The following is a 13,953-nucleotide window of genomic DNA, read 5'->3' on the forward strand; positions in this document are numbered from 1 at the left end:
AAAAGCCCATGGCATTGACCCTGAGCCTCTGGCCTGGCAAGACCATCTTCTGTGGAATGCCTATGTTGTGCACAGGGCAGAGGGAGTCACCCAGGAAATTTGAAGTGATGCCCAGTGATGCACTTGAGACAAAGATAGAGTCAAAATTCAACTGTAAATGGCAACATTCTTGTTAGTAAAGGTAAGGATTTAATTCTGGCTGCTGGTTCTGGTCTGTGGTTACTAACCAACCACCAACTTTGTTGTCTGATGGGACCAACCTGACCAAGAGGCAATTGGAAAAGGTAAGAGACATTAAAAACCCTGTATTCGGTTTCTGCCTGTGTGACTTTGGGCAAATTATCATCTCTCTCTTTTTTTTTTTTTTATAGAGGCATGCTTTATTTATTTGTTTGCTGGTTTGTTTGTTTTGTTTATACATGCACTGGGTACAGTCAGAAGCGCGGGAGGGTGAGAGAATTCACCAGAGCCAGAGCGGGGAGCAGAGCAGGCAGAGGGACCGAAGTACACTGCTGAGGGGAGCAGCGGGCGGCAGGAGAGGTCTGCACGCCATGTGGGACCCTCCTCCGGTGGCCGGGGAGCAGCCGGGGATCGAACCGGCACCGCAGAGGCCGCGGGCAGCTTCGCAACCCAGCGCCCAACCGCTGCGCCACCGGGGAGGCCCCAAATTATCATCTCTCTTATAAAGACTTAAGAGTGAGGGAACTTGCCTGTATTTCCCAGTTAATAAATGGCGGAGCCACTCATCCAGTTTATCTGAACCTCAAGTAAAAACAAAGAAACAAGTTGTCAGTGCCCTTCCTGACCTTAGCCAAGACATACCTGGTAAGATAAGACTCAGAAGTAAAGATGGAAGCTTCAGACTAATCCAGCTTGATGGCATGAACCGCTGATGCCAGGTCACTAAGCACACCAGTTCAGAATCCAGGCCTACCAACCAACCTTGGGATATTACATGACTTTCTACATAAAGGACCGCATGAAGGGAAAGGATCTTATTTGCCCCCAAGAACATTATGCTCTATTGAAGATAAGCATCACTATTCCTAGAACATTCTAAGCTGGTATCTACCTCAGGGCCTTTGCACTTGCTGTTCCTTCCATCTGAATCTCTGCCCAGACCTTACATGACAGACTTTCAGAATGTATAGGAAGAGCCCACATGTCAGGAACATGGGATCTGCTTTTTCTCACTCCCATCTTCTTACTTTCTTTTATTTTTCTTTATTTTCTCTGCCCACCCCACTGGGGATATTAGGTATTTATTTGTTTGCCAAACACCTTTACTAAGATGTGTGGTTTATAACAGCACAAAACGAAGTCCAGTGCTCCATGCTCACTCTATCCCAGGACTTGGCATACCACAGGGCTCAATAAATACTATTTGTTGAATCAATAAATGCCTGTGTTAACGAATACATAAACCTGTTGCTTGAGCTTGGCTAAAGGTATACCATCTTAAAAAGTAGGTTTACTCGTGAAATGCTGTAAGAAATCTAAGCATACAGATTTTTTAGTATATAAACTTGTGAACTGACCCCTGGACTGTGGTGAATTAGCAACAAGATGTGTCCAACCTGTAATAGCTAAGCACTTCATCTCCAGCAGCTACACTTTTCATTCATATCTGTTAAGTGGATGTTCATGTATTCCCATTTATCATGCATGAAGATTTATGTCAAGTTATAATAATCAAATTTAAATAGTAGTGGTGTTAGGGGGAAATGTCCTGAGCTAATCCCATACAAGATTTGTGGACTCCACTCCCACTCCAAACTAAAGCCATCAAGACATTCGGAAAGACAAATCCCATCACCACCAAAGGGAAGGTGGCTGGGACCTGAGGGTGGAGTTAAGCAGCCAGGTTGGGTATAAAAACCAAACACGTGGGCCTTGGGCTGGCTAGCTGTCACTCGCCTCCTGGCTTCACGGCTCCTGGCTTGCAGCCAGTTCTGAGTGCCATTTGGGATTCCAGATCGGCGGATCGGGTAGGACTCATTTAAAACTTTGTCTCCCACTTTTCTCCCTGAGCTGTCCATTTCCTCATTTCCCCTTCCCTTGTAAATAAACCTTTTATTAACCTTTCGCGTGTGCCTACAGCAGAGCATTAATAAGTCCTTTTAAGCGCGCGGTGAGGACCCACAGTCAGGCACCCCGTTTTGTATTGGGGCTGCCCTATAACAGTTGTAGAAGGACAGACAAATCATCCATTGGAACAGAATATAGACTAGGTTGCCAGAATGCAAGTATTAGGAAAGCTACCACTAAGTCCCAGTTTTCCAAATAGGGGGAAAAAAATCACATGAACAATTGTCATCACTGGACAGGTAGATTCAGGCATCTATCTCACATCTGGTCCTCTGACTTACAAATGTGATGTAATGGACCAAAGAGCCATCAAAACATTTGAGGAGGCTGTTGAGATGAGAAAGGACTTTGTAAAGTATGTCTGGGTCTTGGGCAAGCTGAATCGTGAGCATGATATCACCACTAATATCTCCCTGTGGGGATTTGAAACCAGCAAGTATTATATGAACATCACTGATGCCCCAGAACACAGAGATTTTGTCAAGAAAGCTCACAGGCACACCTCAGTTTGGCTGTGCTGGCCTGATTATTGCTGCTGGTTTGGTGAGTTTGAAGGTAGTATAAGAATTGGCCCACTTTCTGTTTCAGGTGTAAAACAACTAATGTTGGTGTTTACAAAATGGATTCCATTGAGCGACCCTACAGCCAGAGAGGATATCAGGAAGTCACTGAGGGTGTCAGCACCTATGTTAAGAAAATTGGCTATAACCTCAGCACAATAGCATTTGTGCCAATTTCTAGTTGGATTGTGACAACATGCTGGAGCCAGGTGCGGACGTGCCTTGCTTCAAGGGATGGAATGGCACCCATAAAAATGGCAATGCCAGTGGAATCTTGCCACAAACTCATCCAGTGCCAAACCCTTTCATCTCCCCTTCCAGGACATCTGCAAAATTAGTGATATTGGGACTGCCACTGTGGGCTGAGTTGCGATGGGTGTTCTCAAACCCAGCACAGTGGTCTTCTTTGCTCCAGTTAACATTTGCTTCAACATATCATGAAGCTTTGAATGAGGTTTATCCTGAGGACAATGTGGACTTCAATGTCAAGGACGTGTTGTCAGAGCTGGCTGTCAAAGATGGCAATGTGACTGGTGACAGAAAAAAAAAAAAGATGTCACTAAAAAAATCATTGGGGAAAGAAAGATGTGGGATGCAAAGCAGTCACAAACCTCTCCCAGCCTGGAGTGCCTCTTGACAATATGACTTTCTGGTTCCCCCAACCCCCCATCAGAAGGGAGAGGTGATTCTTTACAAGTCTGGGAGCAATTGGAACATGGAGGTCTCCAGGAACAGCTGAGTGCCAGAGCCATCAGTGTGTCATTGCCTCCTCTCCCTGTCTTCCTGGCTTGCTAGTTGAATTGTGACAATATTGTGCATTTGCATTGTCTTATGTTTTCCTCGGTCTCATTATTCAGCTTTCTTCCTGTGTGTCTGTCAATATTTGGTTACAGAAACATGGTAATTTTGCTTTGTTACTATCGAAATAAACCTGGACCACTAATTTCAAGTGTAATTATATTTTCAGAGAGGTTTGTCTGGAGTAAATCATCCTACTGGGCAGGAAGATTGACAGAATGGCAGGCCAGCTGCCAGGAGCACTCTAAGATGAGGAAAGTGGGTGAGGGTGATTGGGGTGGACAGGGAACCCTGTGCAAGTGAAGAGCCCTGGACAAGTGAAGGAGGGGGGCCAAGGTGCCCCCCCCAAGGAGACCAAGATTCCTGGAGGAATCCACAGCATAAGCAAAGGCACTGAGGCAGGAACGTGACCAGAGGTCAAGGACAGCAAGAGCATCTGTGCAATGGAGGGAGGTGCAGTGTGGTGAGAATGAGGGCAGCTGGGGAGTCGGCCAAGAGCAGCCCATGCAGCCCTTGTTGACACAGTAAGGTCTTGCTAGTACTTGGATTATCTCGGTTTGTGGTTCCCAAATGGGCGTGAAAGTGTCCAGGGTCTGGAGAGTGTCCACAAGTTGCCTGGGAATATTGTTCCAGGTGGGAAGACGATGATTCCTGATAACTATGGCAAACTGCCACCTCGACGGGGGACAGCTCCAAAATTAGAGTGCGACATTTCCTCTGATGAAGTCCTGGCTTTGCAACTCTGGGGTTTTAGTGGTTACTGTGCTAGAAAGAAAGAACCAAGAAAAGTCGACAGAAACAGAGATGGGGGGCGGGGGCGATGCCCAATTGTGGTTACTGAGAATAACATAAAAATATTTTTCCTTTTGAATGTGTATTTGTTTCAAACAACCACTTAGTTGTTAGGACATATGTACTTATTAAGTTGTTAGGGTCTAGTTACTAAATGAATGCAACAGTATAGTACATATGTGTGTGTTTGTTTTGGCTTGGGGCCTATAGAAAATCATTGAGATGCAAAGGGCGCCATGAACTGAAAACATTTGGGAGCCTCAGCTCCCCCCTGGAAATCTATTCTGTTGATCCTGAATGCCTTTCAGGACGTTGATTCACTTTTGTTTCAGTGGCTTTAGGCTTTGCTTTGGAAATAACCATTTAAAATTCTAAATTTGGGCCTCCCCGGTGGCACAGTGGTTGAGCGCTGGGTTGCGATGTTGCCTGCAGCCTCTGCAGCGCCGGTTCGATACCCGGCTGCTCCCCGGCCACTCCCCGGCCACCGGAGGAGGGTCCCACATGGCGCGCAGACCTCTCCTGCAGCCCGCTGCTCCCCTCAGCAGTATACTTCGGTCCTTCTGCCTGCTCTGCTCCCCGCTCTGGCTCTGGGGGATCCTCTCACCCTCCCGCGCTTCTGACTGTACCCAGTGCTTGTATAAATAAAAATAAATAAATAAATCTTTTAAAAAAAAAAGGAAAAAAAATAAATAAAATTCTAAATTTATTTTGTAGACCCACGTTCATAGCAGCGCTATTCACAACAGCAGAGAGGTAGGTAGAAGCGGCCTAGGGGTCCACTCGTGCATGAATGGGCAAGCCAGGTGTGAGCAACATGCACAATGACTATTTTTCCACCTTAAGAAGGAAGGGAGTTCCACCCACGCTACACAGAGGTGAACCTTAAGGTCTTCGTGCTAAACAAAGTTGGCTGGTCACCGAAGCCCTAAGTCCACCGCTATGAGACATGCAGAGTAGCCAAATTTACTTAGTCACAGAAAGCAGAATGGCGGCTGCCAGGGGTTGGGGGGTAGTTTGTGTTTAAGGGCACAGTGTTTCGGTTTCTGAAGAGGAGAGAGTTCTAGAGACGAGGGTGGTGATGGCTGCGTGATGATGTGAATACTTAATGCCACTGATGAAAATGATGAAGTTGCTAATTTTGATGTTATATGTGTCTTCCCACAATAAAAAAATATTTTTTTTAATAAAAGGAAGGCTACATATGTCATGACTTTGAGGATTTGATGTCAGATTCAATGACACTCTGGGGGGAAGCCAGGTCCCCAAAACTCAGGGAGATCACAGAGGGCTGGGGGAGAGGAACACTTCCCAGCAGCAGCAGAAGGGAAGAGATAGGCGAGGAGGCCAACGATGGTACAGAGGTGGGGAAGAAGGGAGTAGTCAGAAGCCAGAAGGGCCTCCCTTCTGTGCTGTCATTCAGAGGAATGAGCTGGAAACCTCACCTGTCCTCACAGAAGAAGCCAAAGACATGAAGATCTAAACTACCTAAGAAACAAAGACATTCTTAGGTGTTCAAATGGAAACAGGGTCATATGCTCAATAACTATTATAATAATGCACTGAGCCCACGAAGTGGTTATATTGATGACGGCATATGCAGCTCTGAGCTGATCAAACACCATCCACCACACAGCGGTGGCAGACCTGGGATTCGAACCTCTGAGCTCTGGCCAAGTACCCAGATAATGAACCTCCACCTGTACCACCACAGCTGGTAGGTGGGTGCACTTGGCTTTCCAGAGCCAGGCTTTCATCTTTCCAGTCTCAGCATGCTTTCCATTCTGATGGCAGAGTACTCAGGAGGAAGGGTGCCTGGTCCCCAAAGGGGAAGGGAGGAGAATAAGAAGGTGAAGAAGGGGGTTCAGGGGCTCTGAAGCAAACTGTCCCCACTGTCAGGTAAGACCCATGTGAATGGACTCCCTGTGATGTTGCTGAAGGCAGTTGAGTCTGTGGTGGCCACCAGCACCTTCCAGTGCTGTAAGGAAGAGAGGGTATCTGGTGCCTCCAGGATAGAGCACAGGCTCTTATCCAGAAACTAAGTTTACCACTTGGAATTCTTGGGAATTTTCATACTGAACACTCCCATGGAATCCAATCATTGACAGAGCTCCAAGAACCCCCCAACGTTTGCTCATGTTGTATTCTTCTTTCACAAAAAGGAAGACATGAATAACATATGAACAGACTGACGGCATGTATGGGAAAATAAGTATTTTTTTAAAAATCAAGGAATGTCAAGGAGCCAGCGTAGATGTAGCCCAATTTCCTGAAATCCTACATCTAATTTAAACAGGTTATGGGCTTTGAGAGCCAAAATGGATATTGCATCCCAACCTTTTCATTTTGCAGATGTGAAAAAATGAAAGGCAGGCAGCTCAGACGCCTCCTTGGGTGGGAGAGGGGCCGCCATCCTTGATGCCTTTGCCCTTGGATAGACTGTCCTGGGGGCCTCCCTTCTGTGCAAATATTCCTCAAGGCCACCTTCCCTTTTGGGCTACACATTCCCCCCATCCCTTCTGGTGTGCCCCAGGGCTTGTAAGCCATAGCAAGCAGCCTCTTTGGTATCAATGTGGCTTCAGTGCCAGCTTCAAACACAAACTACCATTTGTTACTTTCTAAAAAGCCTTTTTCGCTCTGGAAAACATTGGGCCTCACTCTTCAGAGCTAGAAAGGTTGATTTCTTTGTGCCTGACAAATGGCGGCCTATGTCTTCTCTGATGGGCTGCAGCCCATCCTTGTCAAAAGCCAAAAGCCTCACCCTCATGGCCCAGCTGAGCGCATAGGCGCAGAGCACGACACACAGCATCTTCCAAGCCAGGCTTGGGCCTGTGCAGAGGACAAGAGCCGGGTTCTCAAGGAAGAAGGATTGAAAGAGGGGGCAGGATCGCTGTCGAAGAAAGAAAAGGCAGGGAAGACAAGTCATTGGCAGAGCCCTGCATGGCTGCTGTCACACACTGAACGCACATTGTGGGCACAGAAACAGCTCTCAAGCCTCTCTGTGCAAAGGGGCAAGATTGCCCAATGTGCCCGATTTGCAGGGACAAAGGGCTTCAAAGCCAGCTGCAGACGACCTATGTGAATGTGTGTCTTCAGTTTCCCCATCTGAGAGATGAAGTTACTGGCAAGACCAGGGTCAAGTTCAAGGTATTGTGACCTGTGCTGTCACTCAACACTGTGCCAACGAGCGCCCATACTGGTGGGATGCTCTGCTGTCGCCGTTCTTGAAATTAATAATTTTCTAACCAGGGACCCCGCCAGGTCCTGGGTAACATCTACTTCCTAAGGTTTTTTTTTTTTTTTTAAGATTTTATTTATTTATGTATACAAGCACTGGGTACAGTCAGAAGCGCGGGAGGGTGAGAGAATTCACCAGAGCCAGAGAGGGGAACAGAACAGGCAGACTGACGAAATACACTGCTGAGGGGAGCAGCGGGCGGCAGGAGAGGTCTGCGCGCCATGTGGGACCCTCCTCCGGTGGCCGGGGAGCAGCCAGGGATCAAACTGGCGCTGCAGAGGCCGCGGGCAGCTTCGCAACCTAGCGCTCAACCGCTGCGCCACCGGGGAGGCCCTACTTCCTAAGGTTGTTATAAGTTTTAATATTTGAGAAGAACTTTATTATTTGATTTGTCCCTCATCAGACTGTTGGCTTTGATTGCAGCTCTTTTAACTGTGCCGACTAACCAAGAGGCTAAAACTGCCTTTGATTTTTAAAATTCCATCTTAGGAGAAAGAATCTAGGGAAAACTGCTTGGCAGAAAAGATGATTCCTCTTTGTGCCCCAGAGCAACTTTACAAGCGATTTGACCTTGTGTTTCCCTCCCCATTTTTCATCCTAAGAATTTTTATTGAGCTCCAGAATTTAGGTATTTGATTGTATATTTACAGAGAAGGAAAAAGGGTGTGTGTGAAAATAATTGCTTGTAGACACAAAGGTACTTGGAAAAGAGAAAGATGAATATTGAATTTCTTGCAAGATTCCAAAATTCTTAAAGTTCAGCTTAGGAGTAAAATCAGATTTAACAGCGAGTGGCTGAGGGTGGAAGGATCCTTTCTCTCCACAACAAGCAGTTAAACTACTGTCCCCCTCCCCCAACATCTTTCTGACTTGGCCACTTTCCCCTTCTCTCCAGACCTGCAAAGCCACAGTCCAAAGCCCCTCCCCTCCTGACCATCTCCCTTGACCTTGTCAGTGATTTTTTTTCTACAGTTTCATTGCTATATAATTCATATACAGTACAAATCCATTTAAAGAGCACAGTTCAGGGGCCTCCCTGGTGGCGCAGCGGTTGAGCGCTCGGTTGCGAAGCTGCCCGCAGCCTCTGCAGCGCCAGTTCGATCCCCGGCTGCTCCCCGGCCACCGGAGGAGGGTCCCACCTGGCTCACAGACCTCTCCTGCCACCCACTGCTCCCCTCAGCAGTGTACCTTGGTCCTTCTGCCTGCTCTGCTCCCCGCTCTGGCTCTGGTGAATTCTCTCACCCTCCCGCACTTCTGACTGTACCCACTGCTTGCATAAATAAATAAATAAATAAATAAATAAATAAATAAATAAATAAATCTTTAAAAAAAAATAAAGAGCACAGTTCAATGATTTTTTGTATATTATTAATTTTTTAAGTTGTCAGAAATACATGGAACATAAAATCACAATGGTAGTTGAGGGTGTTACCAACATTCACACTATTGTGTAACCAGCAGCACCACTGTCGACTTCAAGAACTTTTTTACCACCACAAACAGAAATGATCATTAAACAGTTCAGTATCTCTTCACTCCCCTGCCCCCCCAGTTCTTGGTAAGCTCTGATCCACTTTCTGTCTCTGTGAATTTGCCTGTTCTGGATATGTTATGCAAACGGAATCCTATACTATTCATTACTTTGTGTCTGGACTTTTTTCACCTAACATAATGTTTTCAAGGTTCATACATGTGGTAGTATTTTGTTATCAGAAGTTCATTCCTTGTAATGGCTGAATAATAGTCCACATTTTGTTTATCTGCTCATCTCTATTGTGCGTAATATGGCCATGAACATTGGCGGTATCTGTTTGAGGCTTTTCCATTTTGGTTGGGCATCTGATCCCTGGGCCCCCTTTCAATGATTCTTGTCCAGTTGCTCTCAGCTGCCAGCATAATCTTTTACCTACATACACCTGATCATGTGACTGGTCAGCACACAGCCCTTTATTGGCTTAAGATGACGCTGGAAGTGCTCATGAGATCTAAGCAACAGATGGAAGTAATCCTCGCTAAGGTGGCCCATTCCTGAGCCCTGGTCACTCACCTGTCTATGTTACTTTGCCCTGTACTTTGCTCATGGCTCTATCCATTCTAGACTTTTCTTCTATGAAGCCCCCTCTTTTTTTGTATTTCATGCATGCTGTTCCCTTTTCTAAAATGTTCACTCTCCCGACATTTGCTACTTTTTCCTTGACCAACTTTCCCCATTTTTCTCAGCCTCCTTGCCTTCAAAGGCCCCCTAACACCTCTTTCTCCAGTTCAGCCTCCCCTCTGCTGCCGCCATGACCCCTTGTCCTTCACAACCTCGAGTTCACTTGGAATTATCTGTCCAATGTCTGTCTTCCAAGCTATAATAGTGACTAATATTGATCGAGCACTTACTATGTGCCAGAACCTGTCCACTCACCTCACTGTATCAATTCATGAAAGCCTCAGGAGGAGGAGGAGCCGGGTTTTACAGACAGGGGAGCCTGAGGTACTGTCACAGTTGGTGACTTTGCTGGCCCCTGGACAGCCCCAGGGGGCGAGGTTGGCTCCCCACGCCAGCACCCTAGACCCCCACCACAGGGTGCGCACCCACAGGTACTCAACTGGTATCTACAGTGGGTGAATGAAGCAGGGTTTAGAGCAAAGGTTACTTACCAGAGGAGTCCTTCCCCACCCCCCAGCCTCAGTTTCCCCAAGGCAGAAAATGCACATTATTTGAGAAGGCAGAGAATTGTAGTGTAGACTTTTTTATTGTTAAAGCACAGCGCCTGGCAGCCAGGGTCCCGCTGGACAAATACCGAAGTTTAGCATCTGTCTCCCCGCCCCAGACAGGGAGGGAGCCCAGCGCCAGGAACCCCAATTCCGCAGACCCGACCCCGCTGCAGCCCCCCGCGGGACTGACGCCTTCCCGTCCTCGGGCCTTGCGGTCAACCTGCGGGAGGCGCCCCGGGAGGCCGGGCGCTGCTTCCTCTGCTCGGGCCTCCGCGCACCCCTGGCCTTGGCCTTTGGGAGCCCGCGGGGGCAGCGCGCCCGGCCCCGCCCCGGGGCCTCATTATTCACGTTTCCGCGTCAGGAGGCCGCGGACTTGGCACGGCCGCCCCGCGGCGTCGGGAACACTTTGTGCCGCGCGCCCCGGCCCGGCCCTGCTCCCTCGGCCGGCGCGCCAGGCTGCCCGCTGGGTCTGGGGCGCCGGCCCGGGGGTGCTCGGCCGGGGCGCGGGCCCCGCGCGCCCGCACTTGTCCCCGGCGCCCACGCACGGGTCTCCCAGCCCCGGCGCCGGCCGCGCGCCCCCCGCGCCCCCCGCGCCCCCCGCGCCCCCCGCGCCCCCCGCGTCCCCCGCGCCCCCCGCGCCCGGGACTGAGCGTCCGAAGGCGGGTCACGCCGCGCGCAATCGAGGGGTCCAGAAGGACGCGGCGGCCCCTTCTCAACAAAGCCCCGCTGTCGGCAGTGGGGCGGCTGTTCGCGCCCGCCCCGGGTCAGGTCCTCGGGGCGTCGCGGATGACCCGCCCGCACAGACTTTTCGTGGTCGGCGCGAAAAGAAACTCGCCCTGGGGGAGGCCCGATGCGTTTGAAGACCCCGCGCCCCGCGCCCCCAGCTCGCTCTCGCCCTGGCTGCAGGAGCTGGGGCAACGCGCGGGGCCTCGGTCTCCTCCCCGCGAAGGGGGCGCAGCCGCGTGTTGGCTCTGCACCCCGAGAGCGGCGGGCGCAGGAACCCCTCGCCGCGGTCCTCACCTCGAGAACCCCACCTTCCCGTGGTCCCGCCCCGGCCTCGGCCCCGCCCCAGGGGTACCGGGGCTGAGCGCGCGGCGCCGGCTCCAAAGTGCGTCACGGGCACCAGCCGGGTCCTCCCGCGGCCGGGGAGAGGCTGGGCTCGGGCCAGCGCCGCCGGGTCGGGGTACCGGGCCAGCTCGCGGGCGGGGGCGCGGGCGTGGAGGCGCTCCAGGGGCGCGGCCTCGGCGAGCTGTTGGGGGCGCCCTCCTAGGCGGGCAGCGCGCCAGGGATCGGCCTCCACCCGCGCCGGGCAAGCCAAGGCTACACGTTCCCTCCGGGCGCCCCTTGATTCTTCCCGCGCGGCGGCCGCGGAGATTTCCTCTCGGGGAAACCACACCGCGCGGATCCTTCCCGGGGCGCCCCGCCCCGCCCCGGTTCTCCGCCTTCTCCCCTTAGCTGGGGGGCCGGGGCTGACCCGCCTCGGGGAGGAGGTGCTGGCAGCCTGGCCCTGGAGGCGGCGGGGACCGGGGAGCCGCGGGCCCCCGACGCGCTCTGCCATGTGACGCCGCTGTCCCTCCAGCGACCCCCCGCGCGCCCCGGGCCCGCGCCCGCGCCCCGCCGCGCCGCGCACGATGCTCCTGCCGGGCCCCGCGCGTCCACCGCCCGCGCCCCAACCCGCGCCGCAGCCCGGCCTCCGCCGGCAGGTAGAGCCGCCCGGCCAGCTCCTGCGCCTCTTCTACTGCACCGTCCTCGTCTGCTCCAAGGAAATCGCGGCGCTCACCGACTTCTCGGGTAAGAAGCGCCCTCCCTCGCCGCGCGCCCCCCGCGCCCCTGTGCGCCCAGGTGAGCCCTCTGCGGGGCGACCGCCCTCGGGGGCTCGGTCAGGGTGGAGTAAAGTAGTCAAGTCGGGGTGCGCTCAGGGACAGTTTTCTCGCCTGAGGTGAGCCTTTGGCTTATAGGTGACTGCGTGCAGGGTGGAGGCAGAGCCCCCTCCCGCTGTCGGAGAAGGGGTGGATAAAGTATTTGGTGTTTCTCGCCCTGCTGTTGACCTCGTTAATTTCCCAGCACCAGGGACCGGATTCTGACCGATGCGAGTCCGCTAGAGGCTCCTTAAACTGAGCCGCTGACGCGCCCAGCGCTGTGGAATACACGTGTTTATGGTCAGAGGAGTGGCACCTGGTTTGCCACCCGCTTAGTCCGGGTGCGCCCCAGCCAGGCTCCCTGGTGCCCATGTAAAAGGAGACTGGTGCAGGGGACACGTGACCCGAGGTATGTGCTGACAGGCCGGAACCCCCAGGGGACAGGAGGTCTGGTGGAGATGCTCAGAGAAATAAGCAAGAGCTTGCAAACAGGAGATTCAGGGGCAAGACTTTACCCCGAGAGGTACCAGCTTCCCCGCTCCGACCCCAGCCCAGTTCCAGCCTCAACAAAAAATAACTGAGTTCCCCCTCCCAGGAATCCATGAGGCGTCCTGTTTGGGAAATTGGACCAGGGCTCCCAGCTCTTGTCAGATAAGTTTTGGAGCTGTAGGTGCGGCATTGCAAAAGCCAAGAGAGGAAGTTTCTGGGTTGATGGTGGCTCTAGGAGCCTTTATTACCACTGTACTTAATTTGGAGACACAAGTCCTTGCCATGGTACCTGAAGCTCCCTCCAGACAGACTGGAGGCCTTCACTGTTTCCCAGCCCCAAGCCAGTGCAGGAAGCAGCTCTGAACCCCACTCTCCCCCTTCCCCAGGAATCTTTTGCCAAGTCCAGGCTTTGCATAGTCCGGGTAGGGGCCCTGCCTGCAGGGTCTTTTGCAATATAATCTTGGTAAAGGGAGTCACCCTGCAGCCCTGTTTGCGCAGACTAGTACATGGCAGGGAACACTGGCAAACCAGAAGCTGAGTTGGGTTTCTAGTTTACTTACAGAGACTGTCATTGTTAGCTGAGAGCTCTTGGGTCAGAGGTTCTTTGCTTTGAATATTTTATATCAGGGCAGTGTTTCTACCTAGCAAAGGAAGCCAAGATATGCCTATTTGGCAAGCCAACCGTGGTCCTTAAAATGGAGTACCACAGGGTCAGAACGCTGTGGCAAATGTGCAAGGGAATTACTTTTCAAGTGCTATTGACTTTTTTTTTTTTAATAGAACTTTCCTGGCTGCTAGAAAAGTTCTGTATTTGCTGATTTAAATGATGAAGAGTGTCCTGAATTCAACCATGGTTTAACTCTGAATATTAAGGAAAGGGTAGAAAGATAACCAACCCTTTTTTTGATGACATCATTCCAACTGAACAAATATTGTTTTAGGTCAATTGCAATGTGACCATCAGATTGTTTTTGTAGATCATAGACATTTCAGAGTTTGTTTCTTTAGTGAAGCTGTTGGATACTTGTGGCAGTCTAAACAGAGAGGCTCTATCCTGAGGGAAATTGGATGCCTTGATACCTGTTCTTCTAAGGAACATTAATGATGAAAGGAATTTCCCTCTGCCTTTCTGCAAACCTGAACTCCAGGGTTTAAATATCCCTGAGCCAGCAGTAGGTGGTGGTATTGCCAGAGCATCCACAGTTCCCTCCACTTTTCCCCTGGCCAGCCTTGCTTGCTCTTCAGAGATCTGAAGGCTAGGAAGAAAATGTCAGGGAACCTTTTTTGGGAGAAAAATAGAAATGTAACATCATCCCAAACCCCGGACACACTCAATGTTATATCTCAAGTCTATACTATGTGGCGTGGGAAAGATATTGGAAAAGTCTCAAGGAGAAAGATGCAGTCTTCCAAGTTGATCAGTTTCACT

General features: G+C 51.0%; 1 protein-coding gene across 5 annotated transcripts in view; it reads left to right on the plus strand.

The window, feature by feature from the left end:
- Window positions 1–11,807: 11,807 nt before the first annotated feature.
- The window catches only part of EVA1C (eva-1 homolog C), a gene marked incomplete at both ends in the record, with an annotated part of 65,553 nt that continues 63,407 nt past the window's right edge, over window positions 11,808–13,953 (plus strand). For 4 of the 5 annotated variants that reach the window (XM_084231574.1, XM_084231575.1, XM_084231576.1 and 1 more), the window contains one exon: window positions 11,808–11,967. In XM_084231574.1, coding sequence (XP_084087700.1) covers window positions 11,808–11,967 — 160 coding nt within the window. Of the gene's footprint in view, window positions 12,019–13,953 lie in introns of all 5 variants that reach the window. The other variant, XM_084231573.1, reaches the window with a different exon arrangement.

The sequence above is a fragment of the Talpa europaea genome (genome assembly GCF_964194135.1).
Source record: "Talpa europaea genome assembly, chromosome: 4".
Taxonomy (NCBI): Eukaryota; Metazoa; Chordata; class Mammalia; order Eulipotyphla; family Talpidae; genus Talpa; species Talpa europaea.